Below are 21,665 nucleotides of genomic sequence, written 5' to 3' on the forward strand. Positions count from 1 at the left end.
ATCGATTAAAAGAATGAGTGCCAATGCTGCAGCATTCGATTGTAGGCACTAATTTGTTTGGACAAATGCATTTTGCTCGTTGTGTATTTAGTAATTTGGTGTTATAAATCATAATAGCAATAAAGAACGCTTATCTTTCTTGATAGTTTAATAGTTAGTACTTAGCTTATCACATCGTGATTTAAAGCCCAGGCAAGAATATTATGAGGTTCTTTCGTTATAATGATATTTTCACATGTCTTATCAAAGAAATAATAAAGCTTCTGATAGGTAAGGCACATAATTATAATGTCTATTCGTGTTTAAAAAGCTAATAAAATTTTCCGCGGATTTTTTAAACACCTAAATACACGCGACTGGAGTCGCTTGTTTACCAAAATCTTGTAAAACCAAGGCTAATAATCGATAATAATGGTATATTAAAAATTTAATATTTTTAATCAATAAATTATGAAACTCAGTGTTTAAAAACAAATGTCAAGGGGAAAGATAATTATTGTAAAAATTAGTTGTGCGTAATAGACTGGTAGACAGCGGAGTCCTGTTAAAACAAGACTCCGCTGTCGCCTGTCGGTACTAAAGTAATAGGGTCCTGTTGGAGGGTACGGAACCCTAAAAAACAAAGAGGTCATACTAAACAATCTCGGCGCAATTAGTTACCCATTGCTTACAATAGACATAAAAAAATGTATAGTAGGTATTGACTGTAACATGTTACAATCGCTTTATTACCTTCCACAACAGGTGTTCAGAAGCCAATAAATTTGGAGGATAATTACAGACGATGGTACATACCGCTCTATTGATTCAGTGCATTCGACGGCGCGTTAATTGTAATTTTACAATCGAGCAATCAATAAATAATAAAAATATTCTATGTGTATATTATGTTCGCTTTTAAATGCGCTATAAAAATGAGATTTGTTTATTGCAACAGTTTCTTTTAACTATTATGAATTACTAGGTTATACTCGCGACTTAGTCCGCATGGACTACACAAATTTCAAACCCCTATTTCACCCCCTTAGGGGTTGAATTATCAAGAATCCTTTCTTAGCGGATGTCTACGTCATAATAGCTATCTGCATGCCAAATTTCTGCCTGATCCGTCCAGTAGTTTGAGCTGTGAGTTGATAGATTAGTCAATCAGTAAGTCACCTTTTCTAAAATATACAAAAGGATTGCACTTTGCAGGTATATTTAAAGACATGGAGAGTGATATAGGCTACTTTTCATCCCGGAAAATCAAAAAGTTCCCACAGGATTTTAAGTACCTAAATCCACGCGTACGAAGTCGTGGGTATCAGCTAGTTATAAAACTGGAAAAATGTCAGAAAACATATCAATTTATAGAAACTCCACTATTTTACTTCACACACATACACACACACACACATTTAACGATTAGACATGTCGATTTTCATATATACCCGTACCTGCCTATACAGAAAGCGTCTATGACCGCATGTACCTACCATGAAAATGCGGCCGAGAGGCACTGCTTATGCAAATGGTATAGGCAATTACTACAAAAGAAATGGTCCCTAGTGCTCACGCGACTTGGGTTCGTGCGATTCCTTTTCGGGTCGGTCTTAAATAAGTCCATTGTCTGTCAGTCTATTGCCCTATTAATTGTACGACTTTGGGTCATGTGTGAACGTTGTGGCTTTTTGTACGAACGCAATTCAGACACTTGAAATAAAATCTTAAATCTAATAGGTAGGTACAATACCACACATTTACTTTTTTATAAATTGTTAAAAAACTAACAACAGCTTATGAAAAAAATATGATTTAGGTATTCTATTACGCGACAGGTCGGTCTATTATTCTTTACGAATATTGCCTAGTACCTATATTTAAATAGGTTGCTGATAAAATAGCTTGGTCACAAGACAGTGGGCGTGTGTGACTGTGACTTTTAGGTAGATCTGTAGATTTAGCACGATTACCAATTCGATACACTAAGGTCCCTGTAAATCGTAATCGACATTCTGCTCCGTAATTAAGATGGCATTTGTATTTTGTAAATGCCCTGTAAATGCCTTAAATAACGATCTGACCTTTCTCTGGTGTTACACTGTAGGTAGAGTTTGTTTTGTAATTCTTTAATGTGGTGATTCGATTGAAGTAAATTAGTACGTACCTATAGTAGTGGCAGGGGAGGGGGCTTTTGGGATTTACTCGAGCGCGTCAGATTAAGACAAGGCAAGTTAATTTGATGCAGAAAAGTGTGCATTCATTGATCTGAAAATGTTAGCCTGACATAAGGAAATAGGAGAGTCACAAAGGTTCAAAAATCAGCCATGACTTTTGGTTGCAGTCCAAATCGTCAGTTTTTAGGGTTCCGTACCTCAAAAGGAAAAAACGGAACCCTTATAGGATCACTTTGTTGTCTGTCTGTCTGTCCGTGAATTTGTGGTTACATTAAACAAAAAAATTAAATTGTGGTCATAAACTAATAATTAGTATTTTCAATTTTTGAAGTAAGATAACTATATCAAGTGGGGTATCATATGAAAGGGCTTCACCTGTGCATTGATTGATCGATGAGATGATCATTGATTACTGAATTATATTTACTTATTCGGTAATGATTCTGTTAATGATTAACGAATACTTAAAAGGTCAGTTTTTTATAATTTTTACTGCCTTTAGCACACAGACGCGACGTGACGCATTCATATGCGGTAGCAAAATTATCGCCGTTAGCGTAAAGTTCTTAAACGTGTACAAAAAACTTTTTCAAGGCGCTCATGATAAGTTTAGTCAAGACTACCACTGGCAAAGCAGATTCTAGAACGCCTTAATCTTGGCTACCAAAATACTAGTAAAATAGTTTGAACTAGTAAAACAATTGTTTGATTCTGTTTATTTGTTACCTTTCTGCAACGTATAAAATGACCAATCCGCCATTATATGTCATTATCAATTTTCGCAAGGCAATTGAAAAGTAAATCAGTCCGCGAAGATTTCTCCATATGAGAACTGGTTAAAATACTAACATCTCGCCAAATTCCGCAAGGTTTGTTTTCACTACACCACGACATTGTAAAATGAAACATTGAGTTTATTGAGAAAAAATGTAGGCAGAAATCTAAGAAGCGAAATTGAATACCGCGAATTGACGATGCCTTCGAAAAAATTTACGACGAGATTCACGTCACCATAGGATGGTTCTTTCGGGCAGAAAAAAACTTTGCAGCGCAAATTTATATTTTTTTCTAAGCGATATGAATTTGCATTGCGGTAGTGAGTCTAGACCCTAGAAACAAGATCAGTCATTATCGATTCTGAATCGTTCCGACTACTACCCACTATGTGTTGCTATAATCTATGTTTGGTCACTTTCCCCGCTGCTTTGCCAATAGCACTTTTTGGTTGGCAATTGGCAATATCAATATCATCATGATAAAGGCATAATATTTTTGCTGCTAAAGATCATTTCTAAACTTGCAACCGGTTGCACTATTTGTAAACAGTGATTCTTAGCAAAACGAGCTGATTACTTTACAGTTATTTCAGCGCTATTTTCGTATCGTCAAACAGCAATCGAGAAACCATTAAGAATAGTAGGCGCAAGGCAAGTAATTCAATCACAATGAATCAATCACGTGTTTCCGAGCGGTAGAAATCCTCTCGCATCCCCAAAGTTCATCAAAAATCGTTACTCGATCGATACCTTTGGTCAATTTGTTTGGTGGTATTATTTTTTCCTATCCCTTCCCCGATTTTTAGGCAGACATTTCGATTAGATTTTCGTGTCGTACGTGGCAATGGAGAAGCACCCCTAGGAATAGTAGGTTTATTTAAAGCGAGCGCAAGGCAGGTGGTTAGCTAAATTGAGATGTTCGTTAGCCCATAATGGTATGTATCTCGTCAATCGCGGCCGGTTATTTCTGTCGCCACCCGCCACTATGTGTGATTGGCCGCGCCCGCGCCGTTTTCAGCTCATTTTTAATGCTATTTAGCTAGGGCTGTGACATTGTTATTTCACTTTGGGTCGGCACAACATGTTTTCTTCTTCCACTCTCTTCTGTCATTTGTCAACGTAGGTATTATCCACCCCTTTTTCACGCATATCCTCTTTCACGCAGTCTATCCACCTTTTCTTTGGTCGTCCTCTCCTCTTTTTTCATTCCACATGCGTACTTAGCATTCTTCTAGTGACTGTAGTGAAGGCTTTCTTCCCTTCGCATTATATGCCCATACCACGCCAATCTATTACCCCTCATCATTATTGCCAGATTGTTATTTCAATGTTATAATATATGTAAATTACAGGTTCGTACCACGATTAATGCGATGATTTTAAATTATAAGTGTTTGCACAGGATCGAGTCCCCGACCTGCTGAATAGAAAACCAACGTCTTAACCACTAGGTTATCACCGCTTCTATATAATAATTACTTAAATCAAAAGATACGAAAACCAATCAATGAGTGGAAGGAATTTATAGGTACAATTTTTCATATGTACCTACTGCTAGCTGCATACTTACATAACTGATATCGTTGTAAATATTGATAAGATAAATGTAATTATTTAAAGAATTAACGTCCACAAAAGTAAGCGAAAACATAAATTAAATAAATGAACATCATCACCATTACCTCAGATAATAATTACCATAAAACTTATAAGCTGTTTCCACATCTGTACCTATATCATTTTGGTGCCTATCGTTTCGATGCGGCGCGTAGGTAGTGTGATCGGTAAGTAGTTAGAATTCATTGGAGTAATTAATGGGCAAAAAACGGCGTTCGCTAGTGGTTAAGACGGCTTCTTATTAGCGGAGTCCGGGCTTCGATCCCGGGCACGCATCTGTACCTTGATATTCCGGGGTAAAAAGTAGCCTATGTCCCCCGGGACGTAAGTAACTCTGTACCAAATTTCATCAAAATCGGTTAAACTGTTAGGCCCTGAAAAGCTAGCAGACAGACAGACACACTTTCGCATTTATAATATTAGTATGGACTAGCTTGTGCTCGCGACTTCGTCCGCGTGGACTACACAAATTTCAAATCCCTATTTCACCGGTTAGGGGTTAAATTTTCAAAAATTCTTTCTTAGCGGACGTCATATTATTAATTGCTAATTGCATGCAAAATTGCAGCCCGATCCGTTCAGTAGTTTGAGCTGTGCGTTGATAGATCAGTCAGTCAGTCAGACACCTTTTCCTTTTATTTATTTATAGATTAAAGATTAATGATACAAATGTGGAGCCAGGCTTACGTATTTAAAAAGCAAAGATCGTCAATTCTCCGGGCTCTAAATGGTCGGTACTTAGATAGATTAGCGGCCATTTCAAAAACGATACCATGCCGGCTTAATTAATTAACCGAGCCATGACGAAGAGGGTTTTATATCAACTTTCATTTACAATTCTATTAAAATATTTGTACGTGGAGAAATATTTAGTTTGATTACGTACGCTGACTGATCTCTTTTGGTATTGACAAATTGGTTTAATAAGTAACTAGATGATGCCCGCGACTTCGTCCGCTTTGATTTAGGTTTTCAAAATCCCGTGGGAACTCTTTGATTTTCCGGGATAAAAAGACCTATGTCCTTCCCCGGGATGCAAGCTATCTCTGTACCAAATTTCGTCGAAATCGGTTGAACGGATGGGCCGTGAAAGGCTAGTAGACAGACAGATAGACACACTTTCGCATTTACAATATTATAGTATGGATTTACTAACTTTATTTTAGTCTTGAATCGAGATCCTTCTAAACAAAATGTACTTCTTACGTACGTACCTACCTACTTTTTATTGTTTACTAATTTGATTCTATTGATAAATAGGCTATGCCCGCGACTTCATCCTTGTGGACTACACAAATTTCAACCCCCTATTTTACCCCCTTAGGAGTTGAATTTTCAAAAATCCTTTTTTAGAGGATGTCTACGTGATAATAGCTATCTGCATGCCATATTTCAGCCCGATGCGTCCAGTACTTTGAGTTATAGGTTTGATAAGGATCAGTCAGTCAGTCAGTCAACTTTTCATTTTATATAATATGCAGTGCGTTTTGCAGTTTTGTATAGGTACAGTATAGATTAAAAATCCCATATTTTCGACCGGCTAGTTACCAACTAATGAGAGAAATATTCTTCGCAGTGATGACCGGAAAAGTCATTATTACTTGTTAATTTATTTTAGCAAGTGCTTTTCCTCTTACAAAGTCATCAGAGTGTTCAAAGTAACAAGACACTTAAGGTAAGTTACCCACAGAACGTGCACGAGTTGCTGCTTAGCGAGACGAATAGTCCACATTAAAATCAGTTAGAGCTCAGTTAGGGCTATTTATACACGCTGAAATTTTAATGGTTGTTTTCCCGAAGCGAAATGATTTTGTCGTGGTGTCACAATCAATTTATAAATATAAAAAATTATTAGAGACAAAAATGATAAATTTACAATCAAGAAAAACAAAAATCGAATGAGACCTCGAACCAATAGTGATACCGCGTGCGTGCAGGTTAGTTTATACCGTATCACTACGCGCGAGAGCTTATTTTTCTCTAAACTTCTTTACTTTATTGGCAGCGCGGTTTGAGTGAATGTACCTACCTACTATTCACGTTACGTCTAGGGAGTTACTATTGTTTCTCACACTTTCGAGTTGTCGATATTTTTTTAATTATTTCAAAACAAAAACATTTTTATTTTTTAAGTTTAACTCAAAATTTTAATAGTAATACTAAGGGCAAATTCTTCTGCCGCGGGAAGACAACCACTAAAATTTCACCGTGTATTGACTCTACCTAATATTATGTGAATGGAAGAAGTATTGGAGCATGAGAGAAATATTCAAGGGTACGATTCCCATTAAATTGAAAACGAAAGCTATGGAAGTATGTCTAACTCCATGCTTAACATACGCCTGCCAAACCTGGACGCTTACAAAGAAACAACTTTACAAAATGCAAACAACGCAAAGAAGAATCGAGAGAAGCTATCTAGGAATCAAACTAAAATATCGAATAAAGAATTCAGAAATAAGACACCGCACCCAAGCAAAAGACATAAAAAAGATTTTACTTAAATCCAAATGGAATTGGGCTGGCCATCTGCAAAGACTGAAGGACGATAGATGGACAAAAATAACAACCAACTGGTACCCACTTGGAAGGAAAAGGAAACGAGGCAGACCATTTACTAGATGGGATGATGCCATTGTAAAGGTAGCAGGGAGAGTCTGGACAAGGCTGGCTAGAGATCGGGTCAGATGGAAAGTCTTGGAGGAGGCTTTTACCGCATAAGGCGGTCCTTACAAGAAAGAATATAATCACCTACTAATTACCTACTAAAAACATAACTATATGTAAACTATTAAATGTATATATATGTAAAAAATATATATAAGAGATTTCGTGAGTGGGTCCAAGCCAGGTAGCACCTGCAATTGTAAATAACTACATACTTAAATAAATAAATAATTTATAATAATAAGAAAAAATTAAAAGTAATTGTATATATCTACACTAATATTATAAAGAGGAAAACTTTGTTTGTTTGTTTGTTTGTTTGTTTGTTTGTTTGTTTGTTTGTTTGATTGTACTGAATAGGCTCAAAAACTACTGGACCGATTTTTAAAATTCTTTCACCATTCGAAAGCTACATTATCCACGAGTAACATAGGCTATATTTTATTTTGGAAAAAAATAGGGTTCCGTAAGATATTTGGGTTTTTCGGACACAAGGTGTAAAAAATCAACCAGAAAAGTTACTTATTTTGCGTACGCTGCCTAAACTATAAAAGATAGAACCATAAAATGTTCTAATTAATTGTAGATCTTATAAATATCTACAAAAAAGTCCGCGACACACTATACCCATCTATGTCGAGTGAGGCACAGCAACCATTTTTTTATTTAAAAATCTTGAATTTTTTTTGGACTACATTTAAACGCGTTTATTTTACTCATGCTATTAATCCTTATCAAAATAAATGATTTCATCACTAAGAACAGTTTATGGAGATAATATTTGGTCTTTGAATGATTAAAATTGGACGTTTGGTTTTGAAGTTATGGCGAAATTAAAATATTACGATTTCTGCTGCACGGCCCGTTGTCTACACTTCTACACTAATATTATAAAGAGGAAAACTTTGTTTGTTTGTTTGTTTGTTTGTTTGTTTGTTTGTTTGTTTGTTTGTTTGTTTGTACTGAATAGGCTCAAAAACTACTGGACCGATTTTAAAAATTCTTTCACCATTCGAAAGCTACATTATCCACGAGTAACATAGGCTATATTTTATTTTGGAAAAAAATAGGGTTCCGTAAGATATTTGGGTTTTTCGGACACAAGGTGTAAAAAATCAACCAGAAAAGTTACTTATTTTGCGTACGCTGCCTAAACTATAAAAGATAGAACCATAAAATGTTCTAATTAATTGTAGATCTTATAAATATCTACAAAAAAGTCCGCGACACACTATACCCATCTATGTCGAGTGAGGCACAGCAACCATTTTTTTATTTAAAAATCTTGAATTTTTTTTGGACTACATTTAAACGCGTTTATTTTACTCATGCTATTAATCCTTATCAAAATAAATGATTTCATCACTAAGAACAGTTTATGGAGATAATATTTGGTCTTTGAATGATTAAAATTGGACGTTTGGTTTTGAAGTTATGGCGAAATTAAAATATTACGATTTCTGCTGCACGGCCCGTTGCGAAGTGGGCGTCACCAAGGCGGGGGTGCGCGTGCGGGAGAGTTTAGTAATATTATTATAAAGAGGTAGTAGAGGAGGTAGGGGGTAATCTCTGGAACTACTGAACCGATTTTAAAAATTCTTTCACCAGTATTAAGCTACATTATTCCTGAGTGACATAGGCTATACGGGATCTTTAAAAACATAAAACCACGCGGGCGAAGCCGCGGGGATCAGCTAGTATATAATATAATGTTAATAATAAGATAAAATTAAAAACTAAGTAAAATTAAGTATGTGCATGTAAGGAATAATAAAAGCTTTTTTATTTATTTATTTATTTTATTTTAATATTATGTGGGACGTGTGGTGATTACATACGCGCACCTATATTCCCTCTCTTATTAATGTAGAAGAAACTGGCTTTACTCACGTATTAGCCCGACTAGTTTCGAACCCATCTGGGTCCTTTTTCACAGGGACTCAGTTGACGCGTCGCGGTTGAGATCATGTTGACCCCGGATGGGTTCGAAACTAGTCGGGCTAACGTCGACTAAATATGTTAGTAAAGCCGGTTTTCTTCTACATTTATAACAGAAATTCAATGTTGAATCTTGAGATAAAAATTATACCATGACTTTTTTCATAATGTGTATTTAACATTTGTGCCAAAATGTAGTTGAAATGGTGAAATCGATTAAGTTTTGAGATACATAGACATCGTTGGTTATAAGTAGAGTGGAGGAGTAAGTAGAAATACTTATATAAATAGTAGGTGCGTTACATTTAAATTCGATTTCAATTCCGTATCAAGTTTATATCTCTCGATATAAATCGTAAACCCATAAGTTATCAATATTCTAATCCATCCTCCTTAAAAGATAGTTTAGAAAGTCCTCACTCCACGTCGGGTCCATTAGAGCCAGGAATTATTCGATATCTTATCAATATAATCGGGTGCCCGCTCGGTTATTGTTTATCGGATGTTTCAACCCGGCCGAGAAAGTATCGATTATAATCGATTAATTGTAACAATGTTTGTCGTAAGTGGTCAAAGTGACATCGAGGTTTGTACAATGCTTGGTATTTCGCCGGTGATTCGTTAGTGTTGAATCAAACTAAAGACAAGTCGCACGACTTAAAGTTGTGTACCCAATTTATGTATAGAAAATAACAGTGTAAACTTTAGACCAAGAGTCTACACTAAATGTCTTTCAAATATTACACTAAAATATGTTTAATATCAGCAACTAAGTGGGCAATTTATTTAACTAATTAATCTGTTTTATGTGTAATATCTAGGTTTCCTAGTTTATTTATTAATTTAAAAATGACGCGTGAGTATATCTTTTCAAACTAATAGTCTAATGAATTTAAAGAGGAATATAATATTATAATAATCAGTCAATTTGTTTGCCAAGGTTTTACAAATATTCCGCTGGTGATAATCATACCCCAAGTTGCCATACAGAATGCTAAAGCTAAGGACAAATCTAACTAAAAAATGCGGGCAAATATTTTCTTTGGCTCTTATTTACGCAGGTAGTGTGTGTAATGGCAAGATTTTTCCTTCGCCTTACTCTAAGAGAGCGAGCTTTCTTCATGCATATTACTCTCCAAACTTTATCTCTATCTTTAAATCTACCCAAGTGATACAGGATAAAAGATCTGAGACAAAACGTCTTTAGTGTGATTTTATCCTTAGTAATTGGGTGTCCGCAGATAACAAATTATGATTGATGTTAAACGTGTTACGCAAGGTAATTGCATGTCATTGGTATAATGGGGTTTTTTACGTCGCTGCCCTTTTGCGCCTCATTAGTAGAGTGCTAAAAATAAATTATTCAAATTCAAAGATCTTTAATTTACCAATTTTGGCTGCATACGTACGTGCTCTTGCGAAAGTCATTATTGTAGTTAATAGGTGATTGCAAAATATAATTAAAATTAACCTTAATATAGGTTTAACTATAGTTCGTGACAGGTCGAGATGGCAATCGGGATGAGGACGCCCTGCACACCCGCACAGCCCGGGTAGGCACACAACTCTGAGGGTGAAATCTATAAAGCGCACTTTGACTTTGCTTAGACTTAAGATTGAATTAAAACGAGACAGATTTATGTGAGAGATATAGGGCTCTGTCTCGTTTTAACTCTGTCTTGAGTCTAAGCTAAGTCAGAGTGCGCTCTATAGATCTCACCCTTACTGTTCGCAGTTATTAATTAATGTCACTTGCCTCTTACTGAGAGAAGATCCGCGCCAGCGATAGGTTGATGAAGATAATGATACTTCTGAATGCTATTTATTCTAAGAAACTTAAGATAATACCTAATAGGTATACAGGGTGTAACCAGAACGCTGGCAAAAACGAAGACAGGAGACACTACTGATGATTGCTGATATGATACCACAAAAAAACGTGAAGAAAAAAATAAAAATTTGTAAAAGTTTACGATATATTTCAAATAAAACATCTGACGCTAGAAGTCAACGAACGTTGCGTGAGCAGACCACTCGGAGTCAATGCCGCGTCGTAGGCAGGGCATTGACCCGAGTTTTGCACGCTATACCTACATTGCAAATTCGAAAAATACTAAATCACTAAAACTACAAAATGAGGCAAATGGTTATTGGTATTGGATTGTGTTTAGGTAGGTAGTATAACAATAATGCTAAGTTTTTGCTAGCGTTCTGGTTATTCTTTTCAGGTATAGGTAATATATATTATAGTAGGTATAGTAGTAGTATAGTATATACTATGGTACCTATCATGAACCACAATCAATCAGTTGCGCAACCTAACCGCATCTTTCAACAGCCGTTTAACGAATACCTAACAATTCTCAATTACAATATCCTTTCACGAAATTCTTGAGTGTACAGTTAGAAAATAAAAGTTGAAAACGAAATCTTATAGGTAGGTACCTACTAGCAACCGACTGCGAATTCGCTGTGCGAAAATATAAATCCTTTTTGTTTCCTATCCCATGGGAATTTGGAAAAATTGTGCTTTATTCCTTGTATATATTATAAAAGGATCCTCTGTGCAAAATTTCAGCTTTTTAAGTCTAAGAGTTTGGGCTGAGCGTTGGCAGACTTCACACACCTTTGAGAACATTATGGAGAAGTCTCAGGCATGCAGGTTTCCTCAGAACGGTTTCCATCACCGTTAAAGCAAGTGATATAATATAATTGCTTAAATTGCACATAACTTTATTATTTATTTTATTCAGATACAAGTTAGTCCTTGACTGCAATCTCACCTGGTGGTAAGTGATGATGCCATCTAAGATGGAAGAGGCCTAACCTTGAAGGGGTATGGCAGTTTTTATTACGACTTTGGTTTCTACACGGCATCCTACCTACTAAAAAGTTTAAGGTGCGTGCCCGGGATCGAACCCCTGACCCTCCGAAGAGGAGGCTAACTATCTATAATATATCTTGCTAGTCTATAATAATAAGTAATCAGTGTCTTGATAAAAGTATAGACACATAAGTGGAAACATAGACAGACAAGTGGATAGAAGGTAGAAACCTAATTACTAATTCAGATTCACACGTAACATACAGCATCATTACAAACGGCATTTCACTTTGAACGGCAAACGGCAACGCTATAGTTTCTTGCAACTTGCATGCGAGCATTATGTGTATATTAACTGTTTTATGGAGACTCGGTGTAGGTGTGTAATCTCTCGCTAAACGACTGCTTTTACAGCAAACGATTTTGACACCATATCGATACGACTTGCAATCTGCATGATGAATGATAATAAGCTTGTCGATTTTTTGATCTTCAATTATGTTTACTTGTGCCGATTCGCACTTAGCCATCATGATAGACTATTGCCTAACCCCTTCTCATTTTGAAAGGCACCCGTGCTCAATAGTGGGCCGGCGCGGCGATGGGTTGAGATGATGATGAATCCTTCCTGGGTGTTCCTTGTTTTTTCAAACTCTTTTGTACACCTGCGCATCAAATGTGTGTATATTACAAATATATATCTACTTTCAACTTTTAACCGACTTCCAAAAAGGAGGAGGTTATCAATGTAATGCGTTCTTTTCTATATAGCTATAGTCTCCGAGATTTCTGGACCAATTTGCAATTTTTTTATGTACTAATAAAAGATTGGTATTTTCTTTTATAGGTTGCTACTATTAATAGCTAGAATGGACTTAGCGATTATAAAAAGTTTTACATCGATTTTACATTAAACATTTAATAGAAGATGGTCCATTTTTGACAGATGGTGAAGAGCCAACAATAAACATTTTGAAACGCTTAAAATATATTACATAACAGCCCCTCCAGTAACGTAGCAACTGCCCTCTAGCTGAGGTACCGTTAGTAAAATAAATTTTGATTTTTAGGTCATGACTTGGCAAAAAGATGGAGAAAAGCCTAGGTTTGTCGCTGTCTAATACCATAGATATCGTATAGCTCTTGTCGTATAGCTATCGTCTAGTGTAAAGAAAGTTAATGACAATACACGGTGCACGTGTAATTTGTACGTTTGATAATGGTTTGATATCGCTTTCGCATGGAATCGAGATGAAATCCGCGTCGTTAGGATAAGAGTATGTGCTTAGAAAGTACCGTGAAACGAATGCGTTTCAACATCCATACTAATATTATAAATATGAAAATGTGTCTGTCTGTCTGCCTGTGTGTCCGTTCAACCGATTTTGACGAAATTTGGTACAGAGATAGCTTGCATACCGGGGAAAGACATCTATGTGATAATCTAGTGGTTAAGATGTCGCGTGGGTCTCCTATTCTGGGTGGTCGAGGGTTCGATCCCGGTCATGCACTTCCAACTTTTCTAAATTATGTGTGTTTTGAGCAATTAAAATTATTCAGTTATATTTTATACTTATTCTTTAAAAAATACACGGAACATGGTTTTTGCATGTTATTCTAAGTTGGTCTCTTTTTATTTCCTAATAAATGTTGTATTTTGTTCACAGTTTTCAAACGCTTTGAGATCAACCAACAGGCATCTACTGCGCCTAACTTCGGATTCTCTAAGGCGAGTTTAATTTTTTTTTTTTGAAAACTTAAATCATTGAAGAAACTTTGCTCGTCTGTGCGACACGGATTGGTACAATCCTCTCTTTGATTAGTCTACTATGAAAAATTACACCAAACTTAAGTTAAATAATACTGAATCGATGTTAATAAGGGGTTTCAAAGGCCACGCCCATTTAATATGCAGTTTACTCGAATCGAAATGAATCTTTTATGATTCCGTCTCTTTTCACTTTGTAAATAAGTCCGTTTGTGTGAGCAAGATGGTGAATGATAAGGTACACCAATTTATAATACAATGCAGCGTGGGAAACACAGTAACTGCACTGTTTTTCTTTGTCTTTTTAAGATTTCTTCTTTCCTTTACTTTACAATTGTTTGAAGTTATTTTAGTGGAAAATGTATGCTTTTAAATTTAAGTAAGTATCGCATGTGGTTTAGTACCTAGTATGTAATGTGCTTACCTACAAAACATTGTGAGGAAACCTGCATGCCTCCATAATATTCTCAAAGGTGCGAGTCTTTCCATCCGCAGTGGGCCTGCTGCGTGGCGACTATGGCCGAAATCCTTCTCATTTTAGGAGGAGACCTGTGCTCAGTAGTAAGCCGGTGATGGGTTCATCATGATGGTGATGTTGATGATGTACCTATCTACTTTAAAGCCTGAATGTGGCCCTTTTCAGAGTAGCCCTTCCATCTTAGACTGCAAACTTATATCTAAGTGTTATTTTAGCGTTTAAACTATCGTGAGTGGTTTCCATTATACATATCTCACATCCGGCTTTACTCACGTGTTTAGTCAACGTTAGCTCGACTAGTTTCGAACCCTTCCGGGGTCCTTTTTCACACGGACTCAGTAGGAGGCCGTCTAAACCGCGACGCGTGCGCGAACTGAGTCTGTGAAAAAGGACCCCGGAAGGGTTCGAAACTAGTCGGGCTAACGTCGACTAAACACGTGAGTAAAGCCGAGTGAGAGATATTATAATTATATAAAGTTAAAAGAACTGAGAATTTAATCTAGGGTATATGTATAAGTAGGTAACAACTAACAATAATGTCTTCTAATGATATGAACAAGGATAGATAGATAGATAGAAATACTTTATTGCACACAAAAAATATTACATAACTACATATTACAGAAACTAAAACTAAAAAAATAATTGTATGCAAAGGCGGCCTTATTGCTCACAAGGATAAGGATCCTAGTCTGCGATCCGTTGGGATTGGCGACGCAATTGTATTAAATGTATGCGCCCCATAACTCAGATAGATCGCGGTCGCACTGTAACTAGAACAGTAAAGGCTTGTTCATAATAATCTAATCTAAATATATAAAACGAAAAGGTAACTGACTGACTGAGTGAGTGACTGATCTATCAACGCACAGCTCAAACTACTAGACGGATCGGGCTGAAATTTGGCATGCAGATAACTATTATGACGTAGACATCCGCTAACAATTTGCTTTTTTAAATAAAATGCCTAAGGAGGTAAAATAAGGGTTTGAAATTAATGTAGTCCACGCGGACGAAGTCGCGAGCATAAGCTAGTTTTTTTTATAAGATTTCATCATAAATCAACTTTTAAATCACTCAATTTTTTAGGCTCCGTACTCGAAGGGTGCCTACGGGACCCGTACTAAGCCTCCGCTGACAACCCGTCCGTCCGTCCATGCGACTGTCTGACAGCAGGATATATTTAAAAATTAAATAATTGCATTCTGAAATAGCCTTTACTTAAGTTGTTTATTACGCTGGCAACCTCACAATGCTTATATCGTTTCTAGTATTATGAAAGTGAAACCTGGCATTTGAATATTTGATTGTTACTTATTGTATCCATCTGAAATAAGATTTATTTACAAGTTGTAAATTGTTATTAATTACCTAACTCATTTTATTAAAATAAGCCCTATTGTTCCAAAATTTTCTAAATGGTCTGTCGTTTAATTCACCAGACGATTTGTTTACTTAAAAATCAATTGGTCGAGTCAACAAGTTAGCGCTTGACTGCGATCTCACTTGATGGTATCTAAGTGACTTACAGTCTAAGGTGGAAACACATTAATCTATAAGAGGTATCAGCCGTACTCAGAGACGATACGTTACTTAAGATTGAGTTAAAACGAGACAGATTTATGTGAGAGATATAGCTCTGTCTCGTTTTAACTAAACTTAAGTAATGATTAAGCGACTTTGACTACGGCTGTATGACAGTTTATAGGACGTTACCTATACATAAAGGTGGTATCGCACCGGAACGCTTAATGCCTGGGCGTTACAATTTTGCTGGTAGGGCGATCAAGACATAATTCTGGAGCGTCATCACCTGAACAGATTTAGTTATGAATTCCGTAATTAATCATCATCATAGTTAACCAAGCCTAGATTCAGTACTGAGTACGGGTCTACTCTAAGAACAAGACTAAAAAGGGGTTGGCTGTAGTGACTTGAAAAGTGCGAATTCTCATTAATTTCTTAAAATGCACATAAGTAACTCTAACTCCGACAAATTAGACATGAGTGCGCGGGATCGATCCCCGGACCCCTGAATAGGCGGCCAACGTCTTAACTACAGTGCGACAAGGATCTGTTAGTACTTAAATGACATTGACAAGGGGGCGCTGTCTGAGAACAAAGGCGTAGACTGTTGGAGAACAAAGGGGACACTTGACGGCAACGTTAGTTCAGATTTTCGGCACGCGCCAAGATAGCCTTGTCGCACTGTATCAGGCTAATCACCCCTCGGCAATCTACAAGTCGTCAAAAATTACAGTTTCTAAGAATCGATGTTTTCAGGATGCATCAGACGGGGTGTAGAGTATTGTATGAGTATGAGTATGAGGTATTATTAACTAATGTAAGGAATGTCTTTTTTTCTCAGGCCTTAAACGGATTCCTGATGATGATGACGCAGAACGGAAAACTCCTCTACATATCAGACAACGCGGCGGAATATCTAGGACATTCCATGGTAAGTTCTTTATTTGATGTTTACGAACGGTACAGAGATAGCTTACCTCCCGGGAAAGGTAGCCACGATTCACTTCATTAGTATATTTGTACCTATAAGTATAATTGTGTAGTGTAGATTAATTAAATTAGTTTTAAGGTTTATTGTAGTGTTCATTGTAATGTAGTGATCAAATAAAAACGTTTTCTTCTTCTTCTTCTTCTTACTTATAATTAAAGAGTTCCCACGGGATTCGTAAGAAACCGTAGTAGAGTTATAGTACGCGACAGGATGGGATGGCAATCGGGGTATGAGGCCGGGGACGCCCTACACACCCGCACGTCAACCGTGCTCGCCCGCACCGTCTTAGCGCGGGGACTGTGCGGGACGTTCCCTCCCCGATTGCCATCTCGACCTGTCGCGTACTATACCTACTATGCACTTATTTCAATGCATAAAATATAAAAAGTAGAATAAAAATCAATCTACCTGTATCAGAGTAGTGTAGCGCGGCGAACAATAAACCAATGTGATTAATTTACGGAGTCGAGCCGCTATCGAGTACTATTTGGGGTCACAGCCAGGGCCGGCTTAAGCATATTCGGCGCCGGGGTGGGAAAGTTAGCCTGCGCCCCCCACGGCGCCTTAAAAATTAAATCTAGGAACTAAGATGCACCCCCTGGGCCCCCTGATTTCAGCCCCGAGCCCTCGAGGGCTGTAGGTCCCTTGGTACGTTGGGCCATTTCGCCCGGCTTGTCACCCTATTGTTACGCCACTGGCTGTGCCCGCGGCTCCACTCGCGTGGTGTCAGCGTGGTAGGTACCTATTGAAATTGAAGGCGGTTGCCTTGCGCCCCCTAGGACTCTGCGCCCGGGTGCACCGAACCCCTTGAACCCCCGGTTAAAGACGGCCCTGGTCACAGCTACAACATCTAAGCTCTATCAACCTACAATAACATAGCAACAAGTCTTAAAAGGAAGCACCAAACCAAAATGTATCTTTGGACTATTCCTTTTTAAGATCGCTCGATCTTTTCGGTCAATCGGCTTCGCAATTCTGTTGTGATTGTAACGGTTTGTCAGATGTCATGAGATAACTGTCGGATTGATGTTCCTCGACCTTATCTGATGTGAATAAATCTCCGACGGACGCTTTATTGTTTACAGGTGATTCGGTGAAAAGGTTGATTTCAACGGGAAAAGCGGAGCACTCATTTTTAGGGTTCCGTACGTCTGAATGACGAAACGGAACACACAAGAGTGATACGAAATCTTTTCGGATCACTCTTGTGTGTGTCTGTCTGTCACAACCAATTTACTCCGAGTCTACCGATTGATATATTACTTAAATATCTGTATTGGGTGTCTCTATCTACGTCGTCCTATTAAAACTTAGAATTTGTAGGGTTCCGTACGTCCTTTATTTCAGTTGATTTCAACGGAGCACTCATTTTAAGGGTTAAAAATCAAAAGTTTTGTTATCTTGTTCTTCGTCATCTCATTCTTATAATTTACTTACTAAATAGTCCGTCTTTGCTATATTATTGTTGAAAATATCATCGGACATACCTACCTAAACGGTTCAAACCAAAAATATATTCTATGAGTGATTATAAAAACTATAAAAGCAACAGATAATTTCATTACAGGCTCAAATCTATATTAATTAAAAACCCGAGGCGATCATTATCCGTAATGAAATGAAACATCATTTTTAATTTCACTCAATTACGGGTAATATAAATATTTTCTAATAGCTCCCGCCCACTCAATAATTTTCTATTTTAAAAACGCAGCATTGTTTTTAACTAGATGTTTGGATTAAGTACTTATTACCTCTAAAATCTTATCATTAATCTTAATTGCGAAATAACAATAAAATATTGCTTAGGAGATGTAGAGAACTTTGTTGTAAAATATGTCTTGTGAAGTTCTAGTTAGGGTTGAAATTTAGTTCTAGGAAAGTAATAATGATTGGTATCGATCATTACATTACCAGTCTCATAAGAACGGGATCGTGGGAATATCGACGATACTCGAGATATATTGAGATCAAAATGCCTTTTTAATAGTGCCTAAGTATACTTTCTTTACAATTTTATATCCGCTATGCAAAATAAAATAACACGTGCAATTTTTTATACAAATGCGTGCTCATAAATTGCATGAAATATTTAGGAAGAAAAATCAATTCAGAAGAGTTTATCGTACCTAATTTGTAATTTAGCTCTCATTTAAATACTAACCAATCAAACTCAATGTTTTGCAGATTTTCGTTAAAATATTTTATTTCAAAGCTACGCGGGCTCAAGTACTTACATCATCACCATCATCATTAACCGATAGACGTCCACTGCTTGACAAAGGTCTCTTGAAGGGACTTTCACACGCGACGGTCTTGCGCCGTATGAATCCAGGGGCTCCCTGCGAGTCGTCTAATGTCGTTGGTCCACCTGGTGGGGCACCAGCGATATTAGACGACTCGCAACGCTGCGTCTTCCGGTGTGAGGTCGCCATTCCAGCATCTTGGGATCCCAACGTCTATCGGTTTTCCGAACTATGTGCCCTGCCCATTGCCACTTCAGCTTCGCAACCCGTTGAGCTATATCGGTTACTCTAGTTCTCCGACGGATCTCCTCATTTCTGATTTGATCACGTAGAGAATCTCCAAGCACAGCTCTCTCCAACATACAAATCTTTAAACCTGTGTGTCTTTAAAATGTAGATATTTTTACATTAATATGGCAAACCACAGACACAGGTTCTTGAACATGTTTATAATATTTCATCGAGGTTGACTGGTTAGAATCTTAATATTTAAATAAGAATCAAACTACATTTGTATGGAGCGTTGAGGAGTACGCAAGGAAAACTTCTCTTAAAATGGAACAAAAACAATTCTGTGTTTAAGGAAAATTTCATGCAACTAAGTAGGTACAAGGGGTGCATAAACTACCGAGAGATTAAGGAAAATTAATAAATAAGGTAACAGATATAATTGCACCCTTCGAGCACTTTCTCCGAGCCCTAGAACACACACGTAGCAACCGAGCAGCCTTGGAACCAATAAACAATAGAAGGCAATTCAATATGCAAACGGAACAATGTAATGATAGCCACAATGCTCTTTCGTCGCTAACCGTGCCGATTTATTGATGTAAATCATTAATACCTTTGTTATTAAACCGACCACCCAAAAGTGATCTCCAAATTTAACACTCCTCCCCCAATTTGTACTGAAATTTCTTATAATTCAAGCGGCAGGGAAGGCCTTTTGAAAGTGGTCACACTTGCAGGCGTAGCCTACGCCCGCGGCGATACAAATTTATCATTCTTGTGTAACTCTTTTGTATTTCTAAAGGTTCGTCTGTTTCCTTATCAAGACCTGTATTTATCGCTATTTTTGGTTATTATCTCTATGTATTGTTGTTTCACACCTCATGTTATTACGTGTCAGAGAGTAATTTAGATGTTATCACTGATATTACAATAAGTATCAATGAAATTACGTACCACCTGCTCTATGCTAGTCTACGTCACGCAAAACTGCAATCCATGGAATATAATTTTATTTCTTCTGATATCGTATAATCGAATGGCTGGCGTGTGTGTTTTTTTTTTAGAATCTTATTTTATCTATCTTGCAGCCAAGCGCTAATCTATGAATTAAAAAACCGGCCAAGTGCGAAACAGGTTCGCGCACCGAGGGTTCCGTATTACAGTGGTATTTTTTCGACATTTTGCACGATAATTCAAAAACTATGATGCATAAAAATAAATAAAAATCTGTTTTAGAATGCACAAGTAAAGCCCTTTCATATGATACCCCACTTGATATAATTATCTTACTTTAAAAATTTAAAATACTAATTATTCATTTATGACCACAATTTAATTTACATTATTAACAGACAGACAGACAACAAAGTGATCCTATAAGGGTTCCGTTTTTCCTTTTGAGGTACGGAACCCTAAAAAACTACGGTCTACAGATGAATATTACTAAACTGTTGAGTAAGAGTGCACTCGTACAAAGTACTCTATACGGCTCTTTACACTATATTATACAAAGTGCATCACAAAGAAGTAAAATGAGGTCAGAAAGAAAATAGAACGCCCTTTATGCATCACATTTGCCCTTTCCCGACAATGCAGTACCCTCTCAACACATGATCGAAACCTTTAACGTTCAAAATATGTTTACTTTAACATCAGCGTCTACGGTGGGCCCATTGAAAGTTATCTTCACATCTTAGTTCGTTCGGTATTTCGTTATTTTCAATTGATTCCGCAGTATTGTAATCTCAGTGGAGCCCGTTAGATCATTTAGATGGTTCGATACCGATGATTGGTCTAGATCATTTCTTGTTTGTTGAAAATTTTAAAATTAATACTTACTAGCTCTTGGAGATGTAACGGAATTAAAATCTGGAATGTAATGTATAAGTACGAATCCTAGATATTATAAATGCGAATGTATGTTTCCTTCAATCACGCCGCAACGAAAAGAGCAACGGATCGATTTGATTTTTTGTATGGATTTAGATTTGGAGAATATCATAGGCTACTTTTTATAGTAGAAAATCCCTAAAGAGTCCCCACAGGATTTTGAAAACTAAATCCACTTCAATGTGGGGTTTAGGGTTTTAAAATCCCGCGGGAACTCTTTGATTTGACGGGATAAAAAATAGCCATGTCAATTCTCGGTATTCAAGCTAACTTTGTTCCAAATTTTATCGAAATCGGTCAAACTGATGGGCCGCGAAAAGCTAGCAGATAGATACAGCAACAAACAGACACATTTAAGCATTCTCAATATTATAAAATTTAAACATTAAAAAATGAATAAATTTTAGGACATCCATTATTACATTCACAAATCTTTTAATTGGTTGATTAACATATTATTACAATACACAACAAGCCAGTCACATAGCCCTTGTAAGCTATAACACAGACATACAAACGAACAAACAAGCCTCCGGATATACAGATTAATGATCCG

General features: G+C 36.9%; 1 protein-coding gene across 2 annotated transcripts in view; it reads left to right on the plus strand.

The window, feature by feature from the left end:
• Positions 1–21,665, plus strand: part of LOC117992381 (PAS domain-containing protein cky-1-like) — a 157,860-nt gene that overhangs the window by 66,491 nt on the left and 69,704 nt on the right. For both annotated transcript variants that reach the window (XM_034980062.2, XM_069505903.1), the window contains exons 4-5: positions 13,646–13,707; positions 16,593–16,682. In XM_034980062.2, the coding sequence (XP_034835953.1) occupies positions 13,646–13,707; positions 16,593–16,682 (152 nt within the window). The remainder of the gene's footprint in view (positions 1–13,645; positions 13,708–16,592; positions 16,683–21,665) is intronic.

This window comes from Maniola hyperantus, chromosome 21 (genome assembly GCF_902806685.2).
Source record: "Maniola hyperantus chromosome 21, iAphHyp1.2, whole genome shotgun sequence".
NCBI classification, from domain to species: domain Eukaryota; kingdom Metazoa; phylum Arthropoda; class Insecta; order Lepidoptera; family Nymphalidae; genus Maniola; species Maniola hyperantus.